The sequence below is a fragment of the Corythoichthys intestinalis genome, chromosome 5 (genome assembly GCF_030265065.1).
Source record: "Corythoichthys intestinalis isolate RoL2023-P3 chromosome 5, ASM3026506v1, whole genome shotgun sequence".
Lineage (NCBI taxonomy): Eukaryota > Metazoa > Chordata > Actinopteri > Syngnathiformes > Syngnathidae > Corythoichthys > Corythoichthys intestinalis.
In genome coordinates this window covers 38,531,556-38,555,758 of record NC_080399.1, presented here as the reverse complement: position 1 = coordinate 38,555,758, position 24,203 = coordinate 38,531,556, and the positions used below count along the sequence as shown (strand labels likewise).

Here is a 24,203-nt window from a genome sequence, read left to right as displayed (position 1 = left end):
TGTTGGTTCCACTGGGCTATTATTCAGAGGTGTCCATGTTGTATTATGGGTTATTTACAGTAAAGACTTGCAGCCCATTAGACTGTAAAAATCCATAAATTAGCCACACTGGACTACTATAAGCCACAGGGATCAAAGCAAGGGGAAAAGTAGGAGTTTATAGTCAGAAATTTATGATAATTAATTCGCTTTTGTGACACCTGAAACATCTGTACAGTGCCCGCTTTCCATAAAACCCTAACAAAAACGAATAAACCGTGCTTTTGTTGGCAAAAATATAACTTTGTCACATAACAATGTCAAATTTACAGTGCTACGCCAGTTTCTCTGTCACCTTGTGTTGTTATAACATGAAGGCCGATGTCATCAAAAAGAGGTTTTGCTGCCATCCAGTGATCATAGTTGATGATTTTACTACTTACGCTGTTTGTTATAAAACAGCACTGGCCCAAAAAACAAAGATGAATGAAAATGCACGCCACGGTTAGATTTTACGTGATGGATTTTTCCATCATTGATAGTGAAAGCGTTACATGCATAGAAATAATGTGGTTGTTCAAATGACATAACCCTTTCAAAAGTCCTGCTCCTATTCTTTGCATGTTAAAAGTAGAAACTCGCATGTCTGAAAAGGTCAGTGGGGAGGGGGAGCTGCTTCCAGGGTCAGCGGCAGCCATGTTGGATTATCTCACGAGTGGGAGCACGCGGTATCAGAGGGAGAAAATGAGCAACGTCCGTGGTCGCAGTCACAAGGCAGTAGTCCGGAACCAAACCACGAAACGTTTTCCTAAATTAGTCAGCAACTCTGCAGTTAATCACCTCCTGCTCTCGGAAGTAAATGTAACAATACACCCTAAGAGGGTAGAACACTCACCTAGTGTCGCAGCCTATCACATGGACGCCAGCATGCGTATTCTCTGCTCAATGCAATGCTACAGCAATGTCTTGTGTGATTACAATGCATTTACACATATGAATTGAAGGCCTGTTTGGCACTCAACAATGCAGGATTTACAGAGATTTTCCTAATGACTTTTAATAGTTTGTGTGGCAGGAAATCTATTGAGGAGTTGTTGGGTTCTGGGATTATTTTTTTTTACTTTCAACATTCGATTACAGATGAAATGCTGATTCTTCCCAATGCACAGCGTTGCCTTCCCTTCCGCTCACACACAGCGGAACCTCTGCTGGGCCTCTTTAGGAAAGTCCCAGATGCCAGACAGACAAACGGGGAGGGGGAACGCAAGTTGTGAGGTCACCTGAGCTGGTGACATTGCTCATTCGGCTAAGAAAAAAAAATTACAAAATACAACTACAAAGAATTGTTGTCCGCACCAGAAAAGTGTTTCCATGAAAACAGTTGGTGGTCTTGTGTTGGCAGCTCACCATGATACTGCAGTTTCACTTTTGTCTAACTTGAAGACAGTTTAATTTTACATAGCAAAGGAAACACAAATATTGAGACATTTTAAAACTTTTAATACATTTGTCAGGGAAATACAGCAAGATCTCCAGAATTGATTAGATTTTTGTTCGTTGTCACATCACATGTGCATGGCTGCTTGTTGCCAGGCTGAATTCACAAAGCGTTCTCAGAAGGCCATTGGAATGGCAACTGGGGGTTAATTCGACAGAAAAGGAAGCTCTGATGACACGAAAGACCGTAACCATTCAAACGGTCCTCAGTAATGAAGAGAAAATGACAATTGGGGTAAAAAAAATAAATAAAAATTTTAAAAAAAACATTGCCACGTCTTGTGGATCAGGTGGGGGAACTACCACAACTCAGCCTGAACTTTATATTGCGTCAATGTTTCCTCAGTCTGCTTTATATTGTCATTTTCTAATATGATAAACACGAACATTTGGGAGCGACCATCCATTCATCTCACAACCTACCTGTGTGTCTCGTCTCCTTCAGGAATGGGAACTGGTGGTGTTGGGCAAGTTGAAGTGGAACCTGGCGGCGGTGACACCAAATGACTTTATTGAACACATAGTGAGGAGGCTGCCACTGCCTGAGGATAAACTGACTCTTATACGCAAACATGTCCAGACGTTCATCGCTCTTTGTGCCACAGGTGGGTCACTGTCAAGCAGAGCCTCAATAAGATGTATTGTTCCCTTGACAAAATCTATGCAAATTGCATATTAGTTCAGTACACCTTCTTTAATTTAGTTTGTCAGTCGCAACTTTCTATATTGTTTATATATATATAATATCCCAAATGAATTTTATGTGACTGACAATGTTTTGTAGTTCTGTCATGTCACAGTGGTATGCGGACAGTGTTGTTAATCTTACTTTAAAAAAGTGATTAATTACAGTTACAATTTTTTTTCTCCCCAAACGTAATTGTGTTAGTGACTCAATTACCTGAATGTAAGAGTAATTAGTTACTTGGCAAGGTAACTGGTGTTACCTTTCATATTTTTTTTTCATTCCAAAAAAAAAAGGACAAAAAAAATATGGTAACCTTTGCTATGTTTGGAAGTCATTTAATGTTGTGAATCAGCCATTAAACTTGTTAAAATTGCTCCCGTTATTGCATTAGTTCCCTTCTGTCTACTTTCGACATGTAAGTTTTAAAACTGTTTCATCATTTAAAGATGGATTCAAGTCATGATCTTGCCGATTTAGGAGTATTTTAGATAAAAAGTTACTTAGGTTCTCTACAGCAGAGCCTTTCAGAGAATGTACTGCTTTAAGATGACGGCTGTTTACAAACGCCGGCGAGTCTATCATTTCGCATCTAGTTCTCTAAACGTGTGCTTAACGCCGCAGTGTCTCTCATTTCGCATCTAGTTCTATATAAATGTGATACATAAAGTAGCATCATGTGGGCGTAGTTTGTAGGCTATCGGCTACAGTCAGGTATCAGTGGAACCACCTACCATCGCATTTGCAACGGCGTCAAACTCCCTTCATTCTGAGAGAGCTCTTGTCTCCGTGAGTCAGTGTCTCTCACGTCATTCAACCAACGTAGTAACGCATAGTAACGCACGCCTTTACATCCTCAGTAATGGTAACGGCGTTGCCAAGATTAGAAAAGTAATTAATGAGATTACTCACTACTGAAAAAATTACGCCGTTATACTTTTAACACCGTTATTAACAACACTGTTTGTGGAGGTGTTTCAGAAACTAGCCTTTCGTATGTGTTAAAGTACACCTGGCCGGTAGAGGAGCATTTCCCTGTTGTCGCGTGGGGTCAGGACAAGCGGGTCAGGGGTGACGAGCCGGCATGCTATTGTCTCTCAAGGTGGCTTATCTTCAAATTTCCAACAATAAGTGAAAGACACAGAATCTTAAACTTGATCTGAAGTTGGGGGATGAAGAATGTCCAGACAGTTGTCTGTCAGTTCATTTTTAGTCATCGATGCCACCTGCCAGTAGGGTGTAACAATTAATCGACCTACTATATGAATCAATTTATTATAATACAAAATATCGATTAGTTTCATCTTTAAGATGTGCCGTTTCACAAAAAAAAGAATGGTTTCCATTGAAATGTCTGCAGTGTTTCTGCAACGGAAAAAAAAAAACTCTTTTGTATTTGAGGTCAAATGAACTTATTGTGTTATGTTTGTACCGTAATTTCTGGACTATTGGGCGCCCCTGATTACAAGCCTCACCCAGTACATTTTTAAAGGAAAAACACTTTTGTACATACATAAGCCTCTCCTGGCTATAAGCCGCGTGTGCCCACTTAGTAACATGAGATATTGACACACACAGTTTTCAAAATTTTAATAACACACCTTAACTTTTCGTTCCAAACAGCGCCAGCAAACACGGCAGTTATATAGCAGCAGCACGGAACTTACATAGCATCAGCACGGCGGTACAGCACAAATTGGGCTGGTTATTAAAAACATAAAAGTCTTTGTTAGCAATCTTCATCTTCCTCCATGCACTCAAACCATGGAAGTCTTCACCCTCAGTGTCGGATATGAAGACGCTCAGATACACTTCGCCACGCACCTACTCAGTCTCTCCTTCGCCTTCAATGTCTCCCATAATGAGGCAAATGTCCTCTTCGGCACGCAGCAGACTGGCCCCTCGAAACCCGTTGGTGATGGCGGACTTCTTTCACACTGCTTCACCCTGCCAGGCTCACCCGGCATACCTGTGCAATAGCTGCTCTTCGCATGAAGCGAGTCTTGGCAAACCATCTCTCGCCGCGAGTCGTCAAAACTTCCCATACAACTCGGATGGCCAATTTAATTTTTTCTAGTGTTCTCCATGATGCAGATCTGCCAATTCTACTCATGCACAAAAACTAGGGTCCGCCACCTCTATTCATACACAACGTACAAAGTTAAACCACCGGTCACAGTGAAAACAAGCATCTTCCTCGACACTTATATTCCACGTGTCTCACTCCCACATTTCATGCTCGAGCGCCCCGGGTGGCCGTCAGAAAAATGCACAAATTGGCCGCATCATTGCACACGCCGCAGGATCCAAAATGAGCGGAAAAAAGTAGCGGCTTGTAGTCCGGAAATTACGGTACATAACATTGTTTAAATCAATTGAAGGCTATTGAATAAACTCGGAAAGTATCATATTGTCATGAAATTGGTGATTGCAACCTCCAGCTGGCACCAATGTCCCTTTCGTTTTATGAATCAGATAGGATCTCCCGCCTCTTTGGCAAATAGCTCCTTTGACTGGTATAATTCAAAAGTGACGCATAGTTTTACATGGAAAGATAAACTACATTTTATTTGAAAGAAAGGTGAGGGTTGATGCAAAAAGAAAAAAAACATCCGACTCCTTGTTGCCCCTATAGATTCTTGTGTAATGACAGCAGGCATGTCATTGATTGTACCTATTCTCAAAGCAACATTGTAAAAGCCTCAGCATGCACTTTGTCCGTAATGGCTCCATTGAGGGAGTGGGAGTGAATTTACGAGCCGAGTCCTCCTGACATCGCGTCTTCCGAGAGAGACTTTTCACAGATAGCGGAGGATTAGCGACAGACCGTTTATTTATGTACGTGCTCGGCAAACACAAAGCGATGAGGGCGAGTTGCCGAAAGGGAAGAGCGCGATTGAGTCAACACTTGACGCATCTGAAGATATCTGTGAATCCGAACCCCCTTTTTTTCCGAGCGTTCCCACACGTAAATCTTGTGTTATCTGGTGAGAATCTTCATGGAGGCATCTGAAGGAGGCGGGCTGGGCTCTGAGGAGGATTTTATTTTGCAAGACAGTTGACAACGGCTCACCTGTGGCCTCCCGTCCACTGAAAAAGAAAACGCGCTGAAAGCCGCAGCGCTGTGTTTTCAAGAGAACAAGAAGAGAGTGGACACTAAGGCCTCTCCTTCCTAATAGCTCCTCGCTTTTGATGAAACAGTTCCGTTCAGGCCACTCGGTGGGTTTTTGTCAGGTGGCTTGGGCTGGCTCTGTATTAATTAATAACACTGGCTGGTCCATTCAGGACTATGCAAATGGCTGGAGGGGTAGGGCTGAAGACCACGAGAGGGGAGACAAAGGACCGGGCCCCTATGTTGGTCGGCGCCGCGGGGCCACTTGATAGGAAATGGCGGTCCTTGCCTCGGGCAGCCCGCCGGATAATAGCCCAGAAACAAGCTCATTAAGGGAGATTATCAACCTCCATTCCAACACACGCACACTGAGCACTTCGAGCTTCCTCGTCTATTCTTATTCAATTGGGGTAAAGTGGGAGAATAGATGGGGTGCACAGGGCAGACAGATGCACCCCTAACTGTCTGCTACGGTTATTGAGCTTCCTTTTCTAGCCATATTGGCCAGGATTATGGTCCGTCTTCTTTGTTTTTGATGCCCACTCCAGTGGGCTTTACTGTAATGGTATGCATGCTTCGGACAATCATGACAAACCACACCTGGATGTTGGATATTAACTCGTTGGCTGCCATAGACGTTAATAAACAAACCAAATCTGCTCTAAAATGAAGTGTTAGGACATCTAAACTAATGAAACAGATTAATAAACTTCCTAATGTTGTAACTACTCTAATGTTATTAAATAAATTAACTCACTGCCTGTCATTCGGTGCGATAGAAGTCCAATTCATTATGACTGGGAGGGCCTGCCAGTGATACTGCCGTCAATTAGGGATGAAAGATTAATCATCGATTCAACTTGAAATTGTGAATTTTTGTTCATGTGCACTTGACAGACCCAGTAACGGTTGCGATAACAAATCTGTACGTTTCTTCCCCATTTGAAAATATTGACATTTCACTTTTTAATAGGTATTCCGGGGAAAAAATACAAATTAAATTGGATTAAATTTATTCCATTATATTAAGTTTATGCCATATTGCACAGCCCTGTATCTATGTGTGCAGCATTTAGCCGATAACCAAAATAACAAATCATTTATGTACAAATACTATGTGTGCAGCATTTAGCCGATAACCAAAATAACAAATCATTTATGTACAAATACAGCTACAGTAGTGCAAAAGTTGAAAAGTTTGGGCAAAATAATTTTTACATACAGGATAACAATCAAGCAAACAAGCGTCAGAGCTTTTTTGTAACCATTTTTTTAACTTAACAGGACTTTCATTATTAGTCATAGATTATGTTTTAATGGTATGTTGCAATTTGTTGTTGTAATGTTCGTAAATATGACCAAATTTTGCACCGAAGCTTAATTACAATGAAATTGTGAATGAAATCAAAGTCGGGGTATCGGCTAGGAAAATTGCAATTTGATTTCTTTTCTAAAATCATTCAGCCCAATGCAGCAATGCCAGTGAATGAGTTAAAGAGCATCTATTGTTTTACATGAAGGATATACGTAATTGCTTCTGTTGCAGAGGAGAAGCTCTGCAAGTTATGAATGGTATTTTATGATTATTTCTTTCCCTTCTTCAATGGAAAGGAGTGCTCGGAAGTGGCTTTGAACTGTCAAGTAACTTGATCATTAACTTGTTAGATCTACAGAGGAAAACTAATGATTCACCAGAGAAGAAGAAGCCCTTTTCCTTTCCCTCTCCTGTTTAAAGTCCATTTCACCGACCGGTCACAATACATTATTTGGATCTCCTTTGAAATTATGGGAAAAATGTGAACATTTTATGGAAAAAGCAGATATTCACCTGTATAGAGGGTCAGCGTAGATGGTCTATTTCACACAAATGATGAATCCGAAAGAATGCTGGACATCTTTGTCCAAACTTTGCTCTGGACTCAATAGAAAATAACAATTTAGTGTCTTTTAAACATTTTCTATTTCAAAATTAGCTCAACAAGATGGTGAAATGGGCAAATTTACCCATGCCAGTTCTATCTAGATCTAGCACTGCAAATATTTTTCAGTGAGTCATGCCAATCTCACTGGAACAGAATGGCGTCGGCATGGAGACGTTCATCACGCCGGTCTCCAAATGAATGATTCATCTCAGATGTGGTCAATGAAATCATTTTTACTGGTGTTTGTTATCGTAAAAAAAACCTTTGCACCGGGTGGTTCAGAGGCTAAGCAAATTAGCCACCACCTCTAACAAATTACCCTCACATCCCTGATATGTGCCATCACGTCCGGTGGCGCCACGTTGGCAGCAAGTGAAGCGGGAAGTAGCCTGCACCCAGAATGGTGAATCACACAGCGGTATGTCCTGAGTTCTACTGAGAACCACGCGGCCGTCTGACTCACACCAGAAGCGCGAGGAGAATTTATCTCTGGATGCTGACGCATTCCCATGTTTAATCAATGCATTTTCAACAGGGTTGCTTTAATTCATTTGAACTGAGAGGGCTGGAAGTGACTGATCGTGTGCCATTGACGACGATAGACGTCCGATACATTTGAAGTCAAAGGGCTCAAGCGAGTAATTGGTGCCAATTAAAAATAAAGCGCCAAGGAGTTCATCATAAAATGTCACGTTTCCAACACCTAGTATAAATGTGACGCGGGCACAAAGCAGGCAATATGAAGTACAGCAAACAAGCCCTCAAGAGACAACTTAAATTTAACAGGGATGAAAAGAAAGGCAGCGAGCGATGAAGATGAGACATAAGAAAGTCTCTTGAAAGCTAAGATCAGGAACTATGACGAAGCACATTCAGCCCTTGGCTTCACTGTGACTATGGCGGGAGATGAGTAAAGACTAAAGCCTGAGTTATGCTCCTACGTTACGGTGACGGCGAAGTGACTACGGCGTCAATGAGCATTTGATAGTTCTGCGGTGAGGGAACGCGTTGCTCTGTAATTCACGGCCAAGCCACTAGAGGGGTGTGGCGTTATGTTTGTACGGTTTTGCGGCATGCTTGTTGACTTCCGCTAGTCAAGTTTAACGGGGATAAATAATGCAAGATGGAACGCTTGAATGTAAATCTTCAGCTCATCAACGCTGAATAAATGTTGATCATACAAATGTTGATGGGCAGGCAACGCAGAAGACTGTTTCGAGGCGATCTGGCCGATTTTTGATGCCGCACAGAGAGTTCTAGACTCGGGTGGAGACAGCTAGCTGTGGCGGCTAGCTTCAAACTGGCGTCGAGCACTGCGTCCAAGGTCTGCAAAGCCCGATTTGTTTGCCGTGTCCTACAACCAGCCAGTGGGAAGCCATAGCAGATTTCTGGCTTCTATGGAACTTCCCAAACTGCGTTGGAAGCCTTGATGTTAACGTTATCATAAAAAGCACTGAGGCACTCTCAATCAGTGATGATGTATCGTGTGTGAATTGTCTGTTGTTGAAAATTCAAAACAACTTTTTCGACACCAAAACCTGTGCTTTATTCTTCATATACTTGAAGTGTGACACGTAAATAAGTCACACTCACAGCAAACATATGTACACAATAAATATTGAATAAATATTTACTAATATTGACAATAAATATTGAAGTGCACCAACCAAAAATACGACATAAAGTAATAAAAAGCTGGCAGTTTTTGGCCGTCAGGGTCACCGCTTCGTGTGGCCACTCGATTCCGAACACACACGTCTCGGTGGTTCTTCCATTTTTTTTTTTTTTTTTTTTTTTTTAAATTCAATCGCTGACCTTGCCATTTGGCAAACTTTATGATGTCTTGACGAGACTTGCTCTTCAATGATACTCACGTCGGCTTGGTCCATTTTTGCGTGTAGAAAAATGTTTTACAATGGCGGTGATTTCACGCTGAACCGGAAACAACAGTCTGAGCGAACCAATCACAGTCTATTTACGCCTCGTCATATGCGTTAACGTGACACTAGGGCTTGAAAAATCAATAAGACCGCGTCAGGCTAAGGCTCAGGGTCGTAAATCGGGTCTTCCTTGATGGCGCAGGTCTGACGCAAAATTATAACTCGGCCTTAACATGGTTACTATCTCGTGGCAGCAGACAGCATGAAGCTGAACAAAGGAAGTTATCACTTACAGACATTACACCAAATTCATGCGTATACTGTAAGTGGCTTGAGATTTTACAGCAAAAACACGCAAAATATTCCCAACAATCTCTCTTATAGCAATTTTATAGACAAATAATGCCATTTATAGCCAGAGCGGAGTTCTTGCAAAGGGGAGGTGCAACAGAAAACGATTGAGATACACTGCTTGAATACATGTTTGGAACTACCCTGGCATAATTGTTACACATGTTTTAGTCACTTTCATAGGCTCCATAATGTTACTCTTTGTATCTAGACTTTAAAAACCAATGGAGCTACTCTAGAAGTTTTTTGAGTGACGGTTGTAGTAGTAGTGACTTCCAATCCTAAAATAATGTTTAATTTTCGCCTTTACCAAACAAGGACTACAAGCAATACATCTCTACAATACAGGAGCTTGATTTATTGCGTTGGGAAAACAGGAGGGAGTTGGAAAAGAGACTTTGGGATTTTCTGCCAGTTTGTATGGCTGGTGTTCAACTCTCCAATGTAAATTAATTTAGATGTTGAACGTGCCTACATCACAACCACCCGCAAGGAGTGTGCCTCGTAAGGCGGCAGACTTTGTGACCAGAAGCCAGCGAGGATGGAGTTTCAGACAGCGAGAGAAAGGGCCATTGAACGCCCTGAGAGGCGTGCGGGCCAGATTCAGCAACCACCGCTTTCCATCGCAGGCGTGCGTCGCCACTCGGCTACATACACTGTTTATCCTTGACGAGAATCTCAATGAGCTTCTCCTAAAACACAAGCATCCTTTGCCTCGCGTGCCGCTGCCAGCGGGCCATCGCGTTGGCCGCACGCGCGCGGGCTTGTTTGCGGCTGCACGCAGCCCCGCACACAAAGCGACATCCCTGTCGCCTGTCTTTGTGCTGCATGTGTGCGTATATTATCCGCACTTCACGCATACAGTAAATTCGGGTATGTCTTTCTCCTCTAACCCCCCCTGGAGAAAGTGGTATTATTACAGCAGTGATGTAATGCCAAAGGTCTTTGTGTGCTCTTTCCTTTTGGCTCGAGGTAGCCTTTAATAAATCGCCCCCTTGGCAGAGGCCCAGCGGCTAACACAGGGGTGTATAATAAGTTCATTTATTTGTCAACACCGAGCCTACACGATGAGAAAGGGCCTGGCTCTGCATGTTAAAAAGCCAGCGAGGGGACTGCCTTTAAAGCTATCAAAGGGCCCACCTCTTTGATTCCAGCTGGAAGGAAGAAAAATCTCCTTCAGAGCCCTAGCATGCCGTTTGCTTTGCAACTGAATATGGCAATATGTTAATGTGCAGGCTGCCGCTGCACCCACCCCCGCCTCTCGCTGCCCATAGGTGGCCCAGGAACAGAGGCATACTTGTGGGGGAAGGATAGGAGGTGAGGGTCACCGGGGGGCAAGTCTTTTCTTCTCCACGCAGACTTGAGAGCCATGCGCAGCAGAGACGTCAACCCCCCCGAAGCTCTCCCACCACGCCTACCGCCTTCCCGTCTTTTCTCCTCCTGGCCTGGTCGCCATTATGTCCATCCCTCCTTCTTCATCTTCCTCTTGGTGTTGACCTCCCGCGGCCCTGCTGTCCGGCCACGCTCTTTGTCCGGCCCGTCTGGCTGAATTGCCCTCAGTGCACGGGGGATGGATGCAGTGTCTCTCAATTGGGTGAAATGAGGTGATGACTCCGGACAATGGAGTCACACTCTTCTGCCTTCCCCCTGGCTGGCTCGCCACTCTATTAATATGCTAAAAGATAGGAGGGCCGCCGACGCAAACCACCGCCTGTTGTCGCGACAAAGCCCGAGGCATGCGTGTCATTCAGCACCCCCTCCCTTCACCCCCAGCAGGCTGTGAGTTTTCTGAAAGGAAAGGTAGAAGTTGAGCCGTACAGAGAGAATAGCAGAGTGAGAGACCGTGATTGTGTTTCTCTCTCTCTCTCGTGCCCCCCTCCCTCACGCCTGTATGCCAGTTGCCTGGCCTTTTCGGGATTCTGGCCCGTTCACAAGCTGTCTCATTTGCATTATGAATGACAGTGAGGGGAGCTAACAAGGTTATTGGTCTTTGAGACGCACGCCTGTGACCACACGTGGAAAAAGGACCTACAGCAGTGAGCATTGGCAGAGGCACTGAGCCTCTTTATTCCTTCCTTTCCAAGCGCTATGGGGCTTTTTCAGGGAGCACACGATTTACTCAGGAGATGGAAGAAAAGGGGCTGGCCCGGGCAAAGGGGAGGTTTTTTTTTTTTCTGAGGATTGGAAGGGGGGCTGCTTTTCAGCTCCTTTACAAGCCAAGTGAACCCTCATTACCCAGGCTGCTGGTCATTAGCGAGCGCGGCGTTCAGACTACGCGCAATAGAAGGATTATTTATCAACTGACTGCCAGATTACCAAATCGTACGGTATTGTGTTACATGCCTGTACTCTTTTGTGGAGCATGGCAATTAAAACCAGAATTTATCAAATGGCAGCATCTGAATACGTGATCGTTTGAAAAATGATCACATCATGTAGTCTTCAAATTTCTGTGAGTGATTGATTTATCATGATTCCCATGATGTTAACGAAATATTATCGCGTACTTGTTTCGATCCAAAAACTCCGTGTAGCATGTTTTACCGAGTGTCAAGACACAACTGTGAATGGCCACAGCCAGACCTTTTGGGGATTTTATGGGTGAAACCCGGTAATATAACAAGGATCACAATGACGAAGTCGCAGACATCAAGCAGTGGTCGAAATTTTCTTTTTCAAATATTTACCCTTTTTAAACTTTTTTTTGTTTGTTTGTTTGTTTGGATCGATTATTTATTATCTGAAATATTGGGGGAAATGTGAGAGTAACAAAAAAATACAATTAAGCGATAGTTATGAGGTTCATGTCTGTGATCTATTTACAGACACTATTTTTTCATTGTGACGTCGTTTGTTTAAAATATGCGAGTGAATTTTTTTTTTTTTAACTAAATATTAGACATAAATTAATCATTCTAAGCTAAAAATGACAGACATTTCGAATAATAAATATAATCACTTCTTGTTATGGCTGGGTTGAAACAAAAGCGGTTGTGCTGAGTCTGTAGACGGGTCTCCAGGGTAAAACGGACAAATTAAAAATTGTTCGGGGGCTTAATGCGCTATGAAACTGCTATGGCAGCATAAAAAGATATTGTTCTATCAAATTAACAGTTCTATTTGCTTTAAATACAGCAGCTTATTTTAAAGAGGGGTGCAAGAGTAGAAACGGCTTTTTCAGCCTTGTCTCTGTTTTCCGCTCTATATATATATATATATATATATATATATATATATATATATATATATATAATGATGGCAGCATTATTTTGAATTTCATCCTCAAATTATTTGTAATGACTCTTCTGCGGCTTGTAAGACGCAATAGTTCCAATCATTCATTTAATTTAACTTTTAAACGCCCTTAAAAGACCGCTTTTTCAGGTTTGACCTTTAATTTGTATTCTGCGCAGATAAAATGGCAGCTCCACTTACACGTTTACTCAACAAGCTTTTCTTCCTTTAAACAGATTTCCGATTCGCCATGTACCCTCCATCCATGATTGCAACAGGAAGTGTTGGAGCAGCCATTTGCGGCTTACAGCTGGACTCGGTGAACCAGTCCCAGTGGGGCGACAGTCTTACAGACCTGCTGGCCAAAATCACAAACACGGAAGTGGTGAGTTGATTTTCACAAAATTTGTCTTACCTGTGTTTGGGAAAAAGTCGGTACAGAACTGACCAGTCTTTGCCATTAGAGCATACATCCTCAAAATGTGGTACATATGCCCCCTCTAGTGGTACAGGTAATGAATAATTACTTGGGTACATTTATTATAAACTTGTGTTCATTTAACTGGTAAGAACTTTTTCTAAAGCGTTTTATAAATATTTACCATTTATATGTGCAATGATTTTGGATTTAATCGTTCCCTCCAAAAATTGTTTTAAGGTAATTGCTTATGTTGGGACTTTGTCCGAGAAAGATTACATTTATTCAAATTAAGAAAACCTTTGTTTTTGGAATGATTGTCCAAAACCAGACCAAAGGTAGTAAGTGGCAGGTTTTCATCTGAGTCTGGCCCAAAATAAACAATCCTGAGAGTGTTGCTGTGGTGGGTAAGAAGAGTCCAAACAACGGCAGGACCATTAGCGATACCTGGTATTAATCATGCACTCTCAAGTCTCAACAGGCTTTAACTCAGTAATGCAGTTAAGTTATTTTTTTAATGGACGTATGCATTGAGAAATGAGCTAGTTCAACTTAGATCGGTGAGGTCGCCTTTGCTGAGGTCCAGAATGATGGTGTTTAATGGTAAAATTGTGTGTACAAGAAACGGGTGGCAGATAGCTGCCAGCCCGGACCCTGCTGGTTAAAATCCGACCCAAATACGTTGAAGGGGGGAATGTGGACCATTGGGCCTACACGGGGACACTCGAGCCTCTCCCCCCTCTTTCTTTTGCTCCGTAAAGACTCACGGCTGGAAAGCGTGGCTCCCTCTGGCGTGTTCTGCATGAAGTCCTGCTCAGCAGCTGAGGAAAAACAAATAGTTAGCCTGAGCAGCACAGGACCTCAGTGTGTTTAGACTGCACGCTTCAGGACTGGAGGGAATTAAGTCGCTCTGTGGCTGTGTGATCAACTCCCCACATTCCTGGACCCAGACAAGCTGTGCTTTGCAGCGCAGGCTGGAGGCCGAGCAGAGGGCACCATTCCTAACTCAACATATATGAGGGACTTAAGTATAAACTGCTTAGAAGCCTGCCAAAAGTAAACATATTGGCTATGTTTTGGTTTGTAGAATTACTCCAGAACTTTGGTCAGACCACCGCTAGTGATACACACCTTTAAGAAATTGACTCTAATTTGTTACGTTTGTTTTCAAAGAATTGGGATAACCGTGAGCACTTAGGCTCAGTTCAGACCGCAGGTCTTAATGCACTAATCCGATTTTTTCATGTTTTTCCGACTCGAATGAGGAATTAAGTTGACGGTCTAAACGGGACAAGTAACGGAAAAGTGGACCATTTCAAATCCGATCTAGGTCACTTTCGTATGCGGTTTAAATCTGATCTGGGCCACATTTTTCCAGACTGTGGCGGCGGTCTGAACTGTCAAGTCTCCAAAATCAGATTTCATGCAGCAATTACGTCAGCAAAGACAGAGAGCGGCAGGCAGCGATAGCTGTGCATTAGCATTAGCGCCGAGCTTGAACTTGGCTTTTACACAGGAGGCGGGCTTGACCACAGTCATTAAAAAAATAAAATTAAGAAAAGGATAAGCCTGATAATCCTCAGTTTTCTTTTTGTGCACCAAAAGAGAAATATTTCAGTATTGCTTGCATGGCCGAGTCAGGGCAAAGTGACGCACACACATATGTGCGTCACGCACTTACACTGAGTGCATGTGTTCTATCGATCCATATAAACGTTGCATATAAAACTAAACGGGGATTATTAATGTCTGTTATATGTGTCCTATTTTTGGAAATCAAAAAATGTTCACCTTGGAATGACGTACAGCCAGCATGTGTAGTCATTTGTTTTGCGGGTCACTTTGCTCAACAAATTAATGCACATGCATAATACTTGAACGGTCTCAATGGATAAAGGAGGCACACCAAAAAAACAGATATGACAAAAAATCGGAATTGTGCATTAAGCCCTGCAGTATGAACGTAGCCATAGTTAGTCAAAAAGAGACCATTTACCAAAGTGGAGTCCACACCAAACTAAAAGGTCACCATGATGAGAATTTCAACTCCAATCACCGGTGAGGAAGTTTGACCAGATCCAAATGTACAAATTTTCTGCCTTTCTGGTGTCTGCAGTATCCGCAAGCTGTGTTTTTCCAATGGAAATGTGACCAGTCCCACTCACCATCTCGGGCTGCTAGAAAAATGTGTGTTACTGTATGGGCACACACACACACGCACTTACCTGGTGTTCCCAAGCTGCTCTCCCTGTGACGGATAGCTAATAGGAACGTATGAAGAAAGACAACCATATATTAGAAGGCCTAAGGTCAAAGAAATGACAAGTTCAGAGTCCAAATGTCAGTCATAAATATCATTAATGTAATTTCTAAATTTATACTGTGCGATTTTTCACTCAAAAGTATTGTCAAGAATTGGAGGGTTGCAAAAAATATAGATACAAGCTAACAATGTAGCAAATACATACTGTAAAGTCTAATAGTGACCAAAAGTTGTAATGAAATGTAATGAAACATACTTAGGTGCACCTCAGCCTGTGAAAATAACACTATGATTGCTCAAAAAAACAGTCTCTAGACGTCACCAAAACAATATATCCCTTTCCACTCTTGTTTTCAAATGTTTTTGTGACAGTGAAGCTGGAGCTGCTTTCCTATGAGCTGCAGAATGGCCGTCCCCGCAGCAAGTCAAATGTGTTTATTTCCGTGCGCGAGCTGAGCCACCAATAAAAGAATGAAGGCATTTTCTATAGTTGGGATTTCCACTGTCAGCCTCTTTCTGGAAGATTCTTGAGAGTCAGTACGTCGCATCCAGTCTCATGCGGTACAGTCGGCACTTGAAACGCATTCCACGGCTTCGCACATTTCTTCCTTTTGGTTTTGTCTGTCTGCACAACTTCCCCCCTGCTGCTGGTGTCACAAAGGCCACCCGGGAGTAATCCGCGTGCCTTGTCACACAGACAGATTATTGCTGTCTGATGAATGTTTGAGGTGGAAGGACTCTTCCAACATGGCAGGTCTGCGAGAGCATCACATGCTTCGATAATGGGCACGATCGTCGTCTATGGCCGAGCAGCTCGGGCTTCCCTGAAAATACTCCCAGTGTTTCCAGTAGTCACACGCTGAAATCATTAAACTTGTTCAAATAAAATCTAGAAGACTTGGCGAGTGGTTGTATTTGCTGCTCTAACGCGCTACAGAGAGTGTGAGAGCGTCTTATTAGAAGTGAAGGCGCGCATTCTTGTGGTGAAACACAGGCGGTTTCTTTACGTGTTTGGAGCTTTGCTTAATGTTCTCACGGGAATTCAGCTTTTATGACCATTGAGGCACGTATTGGTGGGTGCACACAACCGTGTTAGTGGTCGTCTCAGAGGATGGACGCTCGTTTTACCTCCATATGTGACCCATTCCAATCAAATCCATATTTTGGGATTCTCACCACAAAATAAGATTTAGCTGTGGCGCCTTGACTTCAAGAGGGAGGAAGGACTACAATTCGGAAACTGTTTCACGCATGTTTTAGGCTGTAATTTATGCTGCTGCTTGACCTTTGACACAGTGACCTTTCGTCAGTGAGCCGTGCGCAGCTCCTGAAGAGAACTCTTCTGGCCCAACCACATTTGGAACTAGAACACTGGCTTTTCAGGTTTAAATTAGCTACAGATTTTGCAACACTTGAAGCCATCACTCCAATATAGGTACAACTTTAGGGTGTTATGGCTTCACACCACTAGAAAGCAGTGTTCTCCATTAGCTTACTCAATTGCAAACAAATGTTCCCGCGGCTGTGCCAAACAACATCTGTGAGATTCTTCTGCTAACAATCTATCGGACAGTCAACTCTCCACAGTTAGTCGCTCCCCCCACTGTGGACCGGCCTTCCCAGACGGATATGAGGGCTCAGTGCTGTTGAGAGGCTCCTCTCCCAGGTGGGTTCTCACATTGCCTGAGTGCCTTTGATGGTGAAAGGCGAGCCGGCAGGGTCTCCCGCGGATCCCCCGCGGGCGGGCGGGCGCAAGGACTGGCTCTCGTTAAAAAGGCACCACCTTTGTGCTCCCGCAGGAGGTAGATGTAATTAACATAGCTTCGGTACTACCTGTGTTTTCAGACGACGTCGTCAAGGCTGCCTCTGTTTTCTCAGCACTTAGGAACGGCTGATGATATAGTTGGATGGGTGGTTGGGGAAGACAGGCACAGGTGCGTGTGTGTGTGTGTGTGTGGGGGGGGGGGGGTTAGCGTGATATTTTTTGGGTAGCACAACCCCGGTGGGCTGGGGTAGCCTCAGGATCTGCATCGTGTCAGTCTCTCGATAAGTGGGAGTTGCTGCTGGGAAGTCGGTGGTCATTTAAATGTCTGGCATGAAGCCCCCCCACCCCAAATTCTTGTTATTCGCAACGACAACGATAGCTGTGGAGGCCAATTTTCTCCCTTGGCAACACTGGAACAATAAATCATTTTCACGAATCTTTACTTTTTGGAATGTGTGGATTCATATTTAGATTTTTAGAACAGTGCTTTTCAAACTATTGTACACCAAATAACAAGTTCCACTTCAAGAAATAACATCAAAGTTTGATTCAGTAGTATGTCCAAGTGTACATGTACAATGTGAAATAACATCTTCCACAAATGACCTTGATGTGAAAGAGGGTTGCCCAAAGTATTTAAGTAGGCAAATGGAAAATTTCTTAGACCTTTGATAATGGATAAAATAATGTGAAAACACAAAGAATGACACTGCTTGCGAACGCAGCCATTGTGTGAAGTCATCCATATCCTGTCACATAAGTCATGAACATACTGGACTGTCTCAGAAAATTAGAATACACAATATTCTAATTTTCTGAGACAGTCCTGTACATTAATCCACCATTTAAAGCAGGGGTGTCCAAACTTTTTGCAAAGGGGACCAGATTTGGCGTGGTAAAAATGTGGGGGGCCGACCTTGGCTGACGTCCTTTACATAGAACAATATACAGGACTGTCTCAGAAAATTAGAATATTGTGTATTCTAATTTTCTGAGACAGTCCAGTAGGTGCATGGGACAATGGGTATTACCGATGTAACAAGGAAAGGCAAGCGATCTCGAATACCCTTATCTGATTAAATAATGTAGTACCGGCATTGATTAAGATTCTGCAGGCACAAAGTGTGGCCACTTCCTGTAAATACTGAGTTTCATCTGTTTTTCTCCACCATTACACATCGGAAAAAAGAAATTCTGGTTTTTGTTGTTGTTGAAGCATTTTTTTTTTCAATTTACAAAAAAAGAATTGTTCTGCTGTGATGCACATGAGAAACGTGTTGTCTGTCCCCTTTTAATCATGTCATGGAATGCTCCCTTAATGTAACCTAACAATAAATGTGTGCGTCTGTCTGGTCATATTGCAGGATGTTCTCAAAGAATGCCAGGAGCAGATCGAGCGTGTGTTAGAGAGCAGCCTGCGCGAGGGTCGCAAGCAGCAACAACAGCAGCAGAACCAGCGAGGCCAGAGCGGCAAAGGCCTGGACGAGCTGGATCAGTCGTCCACCCCGACAGACGTCCGTGACATCAACTTGTGAAGCGGCGAGAGGGCCTCGGCACGCAGGATTTACAACAATGAAAAATATGAATCATGAAAAAAAAAAAATTTCTTAAAAGCAGAAAAAAAGAACAAAAATACAAAATGCTAAAAACACAAGCCCTTTAAAAGAAAAAGAACAATGCTTGCTAGTTTTTTGTAGATTTTTTTTTCTGTTCTTCAAGACATGAAACGCCTGCCCACAAATTTTTGGGGGGATCGAAAAGCGACAGATTCGGGGCACAAAGATGCTCCGTGGTGCCTTGGATACACAGAAGGGAAACCAATCATATTTGCATTCTGCCTTTGATTGTATAGAATGACCATTAAGTTATACTGTAACCAGAGCTGGTTGGCAGAAAAATGCAAAGTTGTGGGGTCAAAGTTTGGGCTTAGTTTTTTTTTTTTCTCTCTCCTCGCTCTCTATTTTGATATGTATTCACGTTATTTTCTGACCATCAGTGAGTTGTGGAGAGGAAGCCTTGAGATCAGTTGACGAGAGACCAGATCTTTTAAATCATCATCATCACTATTAGTCCTAGTAATTATTATTAGTCGTAATATTATTATTTGACATATTTTGGGTAGTCAAGATCAATAAGCTCCTTTGTCAGGCTGCTTGTACATCTGGGTCAGTTAGTGGATTCAGTGTGTGTGTATGTGTGTGTGTGCGTGCAGTCTGAATGGAATCCTGTATCTAAATTGGCAGTAAACATTCTAAGGCGCAAGGCACTTACAATGTTCCGAGACGATGGAGCAGGCTGAGGTTACGTCCGTACTTTGTCTATCAGTATAACGGAGCGTCTATGTATGCTGTGTCACTGCCTTCATTCATTTGCAGTGTATCTTGCTCTGTTGTTGGCCAGCAATAAAGTGCTGCGTGGACTATGAATGAGAAGAGTGTGCGCGAGCGAAGGAAGGGAGTCTCCAATAACCTCAGCCTCACACTTACTGCCATTCTGTTCATGATATGTGACCACATGCTGTCACGTGGTGTTACAATGTTAGGTCTTTAGTCCAAGGTTGGGGGACCGCTGTTCTCTTCAAAAGGGAGGCGACAGGGTGCGGGAAAGTTTGGATGGATGAATGAAAAAGAATGGAGAGGCTGGAAAGCAGAATGATATGGCGGGAGTCAAATTGGACTAGAACACAGTTAAATGAGTTGAATTTAAAAATGTACTTGTTGCCATTTAGGTGGAACTGCCAGATCACACGAGGATGAATTTCCTTTTGTTGTTGTTGTTGTTGCTGTTTGGAGGAGTACAAGATGTCGTCGAGCCCCACTCAGGCTCACATTACGATTTCAATGGCAAAGCACTTTGAGAACATGCTCCCAGGAGAGACGGCAAACTGAATCGGTGGTCATTTGGAGGTGGCTGGCTGGCTATTTCTTTGGATTAGATTTTTTTTTTTCGCCTTTGGTTTACTTTGTAGGGCTGGTTTCCCAATCACCCCCCAATGTCAAGCAAGAGTCCCACAGAACAGGACATTCCAATCAAAACGAACATTCCTATTTAAGCAAAGACCAACTCGATCCGAGGAGCCTGTCCATTTCCAAGGAACAAAAAACAAAAGGCCAAGACACACAAGTTCCCTCATTGGTAGCTTTCCTTTACACTGTCAAGAATTGTGTGTGCGTGTGTACTTGAATATTTCTATTTATCTGCATCACAGCCACAGTCATGTGACACGGGGCGGCGCTCGGGTGGTCGTAACATCCAATATTTGCACATGTTCTTCAGAGGCCAATGAGTTTTTTTGTTGTTGTTTTGTTTTGGTTTCCAAACCACCACAAGTGACGTGTTTTAGTGGCTGCTCACTTTTAATGGTGCTGGCTTGAAATTGCAGAAATGCACGGCAACGTAGGTCGTGTCGTTCGGCCCTCTTTGAGCTTTGCTGCTTCGAATAATCGACGAGGGGGGTTCATCAGGCAGGAACACCACCGTTATGTTTTTGGACTTTCACGTGTGCGCGAGTTTTTTTTTTTGTTTTCTTCCATGAACGACATTGCTGGTTGACGGACTGAAGAAAATGTGGGGAAGTTTGAATTTTGGCAAGGTGATTTGCCAAAACATCCCATTTTTGATTATTGCCCCCTTTCGTTTTGCCTCCGCCGGATGTAAGCTCTCACCCAAACTTAAAGACGTCTTTCCTGCAATGTCTTGTTGCGTGTGTTATATATTGAGACCACACTTTCAATTTGTGTTTGATATATTTTATGGGGTGACCAGACCCACAAAAGGGTTTTTTTTTTTTTTTCTAAGATTTAGAGATACTGTATTCCAAAGTGAAGAGAGGACAGAGGAGGTGTGAAGACATCAAGAAAAAAAAAGTCAATATTTTTATTGAGTTATTGTTGTCTTTTTGCGCTGCTAAAAGCTATGAATTTGTTTCATTTATACAAAATAACATTACAGAGTTGTGATGTGTCACTTGAGTGTGCTGCTATTTTATAAACATTTGTATTATAATATAATTATTTTACTGCTTAAGAGATAAATTCAGAAAAACGAAGTAGAAGGTGATAGAAGAACATGAAATGAGTATTGGACTGGAAATGTTCTTTGTACAGTTTGACATTTTGCTTAGATAGCGTGTCTCCTTTCCCCCCTTTTTTGAATTTATTTTGCTCTTTTTCTGCAGTCACATTCTGCATCAGTGGTATATGTCTTATACCTCAGGATTCCTGGCTACATACAAAAAAGAAAACAAATTAACCCATCATCGATACCTCTGCAGTTAGGGAGCCTGGACTAGAATAGTAAACAAACAAATTAGCGTTTTGTGGATACGCCGCTGTTTGGCTTCCACTTGGACTTACTGGAGGGGGGTGCGGGGGGTTCTATAGTTTTGCTCATGTTGGTGCTACATCTGACATGTTGCGGGTGATAGAGGCGACGAAATAGCATTCCTATGATGGCCAAAGTACACTTGTTGCTTTATTTAGTCCCAATCACCCCGAATGTCCACCAATATGGATTCCCAATGTGGGAGCGACATATTTTGATCTGAGATCATGTGCGTGGATGCATGTGTGTGCGCGTGGGCCATTTTAACTGCCATAGAATGATCATGGTGAATTACATGTCATTTTGACTTATAAACACTGTGATATCTGGAAGTTTGAATGAAGCACATTTTCCTTTGAGTTGCCCCTCCCCCTCACTAGAACCCATATCTTGTACCTCAAATGTCTGTTGCACAACCTCTGTTCAATAAACTTCTGCTTTAAAGGGTGTGACACCATATCAGCGCACTGCTCTTTTTCTTGCCTAGCTTCCCTTTTCCAAAGATTATTTTCCCGTGTTTGTGTTTGCTGCAGTGTCCAGCCAGTGCTGCAAAATAACCTGAGCTCACTGACAGGAATGGATGTCCAATCCATTTTGACTGGGAGCGATGGCAGGTAATTATCCATGTCAACACTCCCCGTCAAACTCGATTATTGGTCGTCTATCAAATCAATTAGCCTTCAATGACGAGATTGAAAACAGTCCAAAAAGATGGCTCTCACCTCAATAGAAACTTATGATTTCGCATAGCCAAATTAGCAATTATGTAAGGTATTGTTAATGATGCTAATGTAATCATTTTATATGAAATATTTGAAACAAAAACTTAATTTAAGTATTTAATATGAATTCAATATTTGTAAAGTTCTTAAAACAGTCAAACTTCATACATAAATCCTTAGCTCATTCAATGTAACTGACATTGTTGCCAATGGTAGCCAATGAGTCAACTCATGGGTTCCATTGACCGTAACGGTCGTCCGATCCAAATTACGGTACAGATAGTCCCCGGCTTACGACGTACCTGTCTTATGTGATTTTAACTTTACGACGCTGGCTCTTGTCTGCCATTTTGTCTCCAGTCATTTTTTTTCATTTTGTTTTGTTTGTTTTTTTAACAGCAATGTCTTTTGCTTATGATTAGATGCAGAGTAGGGTAGTAATGCGTTACGTGTACTCAGTTACACTTAATTGAGTAACATTTTGAGAAAAATGTACTTCTAAGAGTAGTTTTACTAAGCCACACTTTTACTGGAGTAGATTTGTGAAGAAAAAAATGCTACTTTTACTCCTCTACTTTGGGCTACACAAGAGTCTTTACATTATTCCCCTTTATTCTACATTAGGGTGACCATATTTTGATTTCCAAAAAAGAGGACACTCAGCCCGGCCTCGAGATACTTGAATTTTACTCGAAGTTCACTCAAAGGTGCCTATATCACTTTAATACATTTAAAATGTGCCTCCTCCGTCTGGATAGAAAAATTCAGTTTTATTTACAAATATATATATATTGCCATGTAGTAGATACTGTATGGCAGGGTTCACTAAATCCGGACCTCGGTGCCACTTTTCCTGTTGTTTTCCACGGCTCTCTCCCCTAACACACCTGAATCAAATGATTATATCATCAGCATCCTCTCCAGAAGCCTGATAATGATCCCGATTATTTTGATTCAGGTGTGTTGGAGGAGGGAGACATGGAAAACACGACAGGAAAAGTGGCACCGAGGTCCGGATTTAGTGAAGTCTGTTGTATGGCAATATTTTTTTTACTTAACAGGTTACAGGTTACTCAACAGGCTTTATCCTTCCTAAAAAAATACACAATAAAAACACACAAAAAATGATTTAAAAAAATAATAATATAATGCAGACCCATGGAAATGTATGTATTTGTACAGTCTGTGACCGTGCACGCATGCGCAAATTTGTATCCAAATTAGAATAAAGGTATTTTCGACTTAATTACTCTTTTGGGTACATGAGCATTTGGATTATACAGTATACGTATTGATCGTAAAAAACTTAACAACTAGGAAGGCTCTCTGGGACCACTTCACAGGCAGCACAGTATCGTATGTGCAAAGTGTCCGCCAATTTCAACACATGCCAATTGTGAAGAAATACTCCTCCGTGTCAATTTGGATTTTCCTTTTATTAACATAGATGACGGAACCCTGAGGCATAATAAACACAGCTACTTAGTGTATAATACTGTACTAACATTCAACCAAATACACGAACACAGAATTACTACAACACCAATACAATATACTGTATCTCTGTGTACACATATAACCCAATAGAGAACAGAAGTCGCATGATCAACATTAATAGAAGATAAACTTAAAGATCCGGTTCTTCCCGCGAGTGGATGGCGAAGTGTATAAAACTCATGGACGGGTCGGATGGCTTTTTCAGTGGACTTTTTATGAACAAAACAGAACCAGCGTGGGACCCATGCAACTTCAACACCTGCTTTCCTCCCGCTTTTTTGCTTGGCCCAATTTCTTCTTCTGCGCTACATTTGTAATGCCAGTCATGTTGGTAAAGGATAGCGGCCCCATGGGGATGCCGGTAGCATAAACATCTCTTAGAACTACTCCTTCCCTCCCTACGAGTAGGAGCCAAGTCAACGTAGGCAGGCGCTGCCCCCAAGCGGGTGGAGGGATTCTCTTCAAATTGGTCCCGTGAAAAACCGGACATTTTCATGAATCTATAAAACCTGGCCGAATGACCAGGACACGACGTGAAAAGTGGACATGTGAGGT

General features: G+C 42.5%; 1 protein-coding gene across 2 annotated transcripts in view; it reads left to right on the top strand.

Annotated features, from left to right (window-relative positions):
• Window positions 1-21,886, top strand: part of ccnd2a (cyclin D2, a) — a 118,894-nt gene extending 97,008 nt beyond the window's left edge. For both annotated transcript variants that reach the window (XM_057835656.1, XM_057835655.1), the window contains exons 3-5: window positions 1,922-2,081; window positions 12,897-13,045; window positions 18,471-21,886. In XM_057835656.1, coding sequence (XP_057691639.1) covers window positions 1,922-2,081; window positions 12,897-13,045; window positions 18,471-18,641 — 480 coding nt within the window. In that variant the 3' untranslated portion in view covers window positions 18,642-21,886. The remainder of the gene's footprint in view (window positions 1-1,921; window positions 2,082-12,896; window positions 13,046-18,470) is intronic.
• The last annotated feature ends 2,317 nt before the right edge of the window (window positions 21,887-24,203 follow it).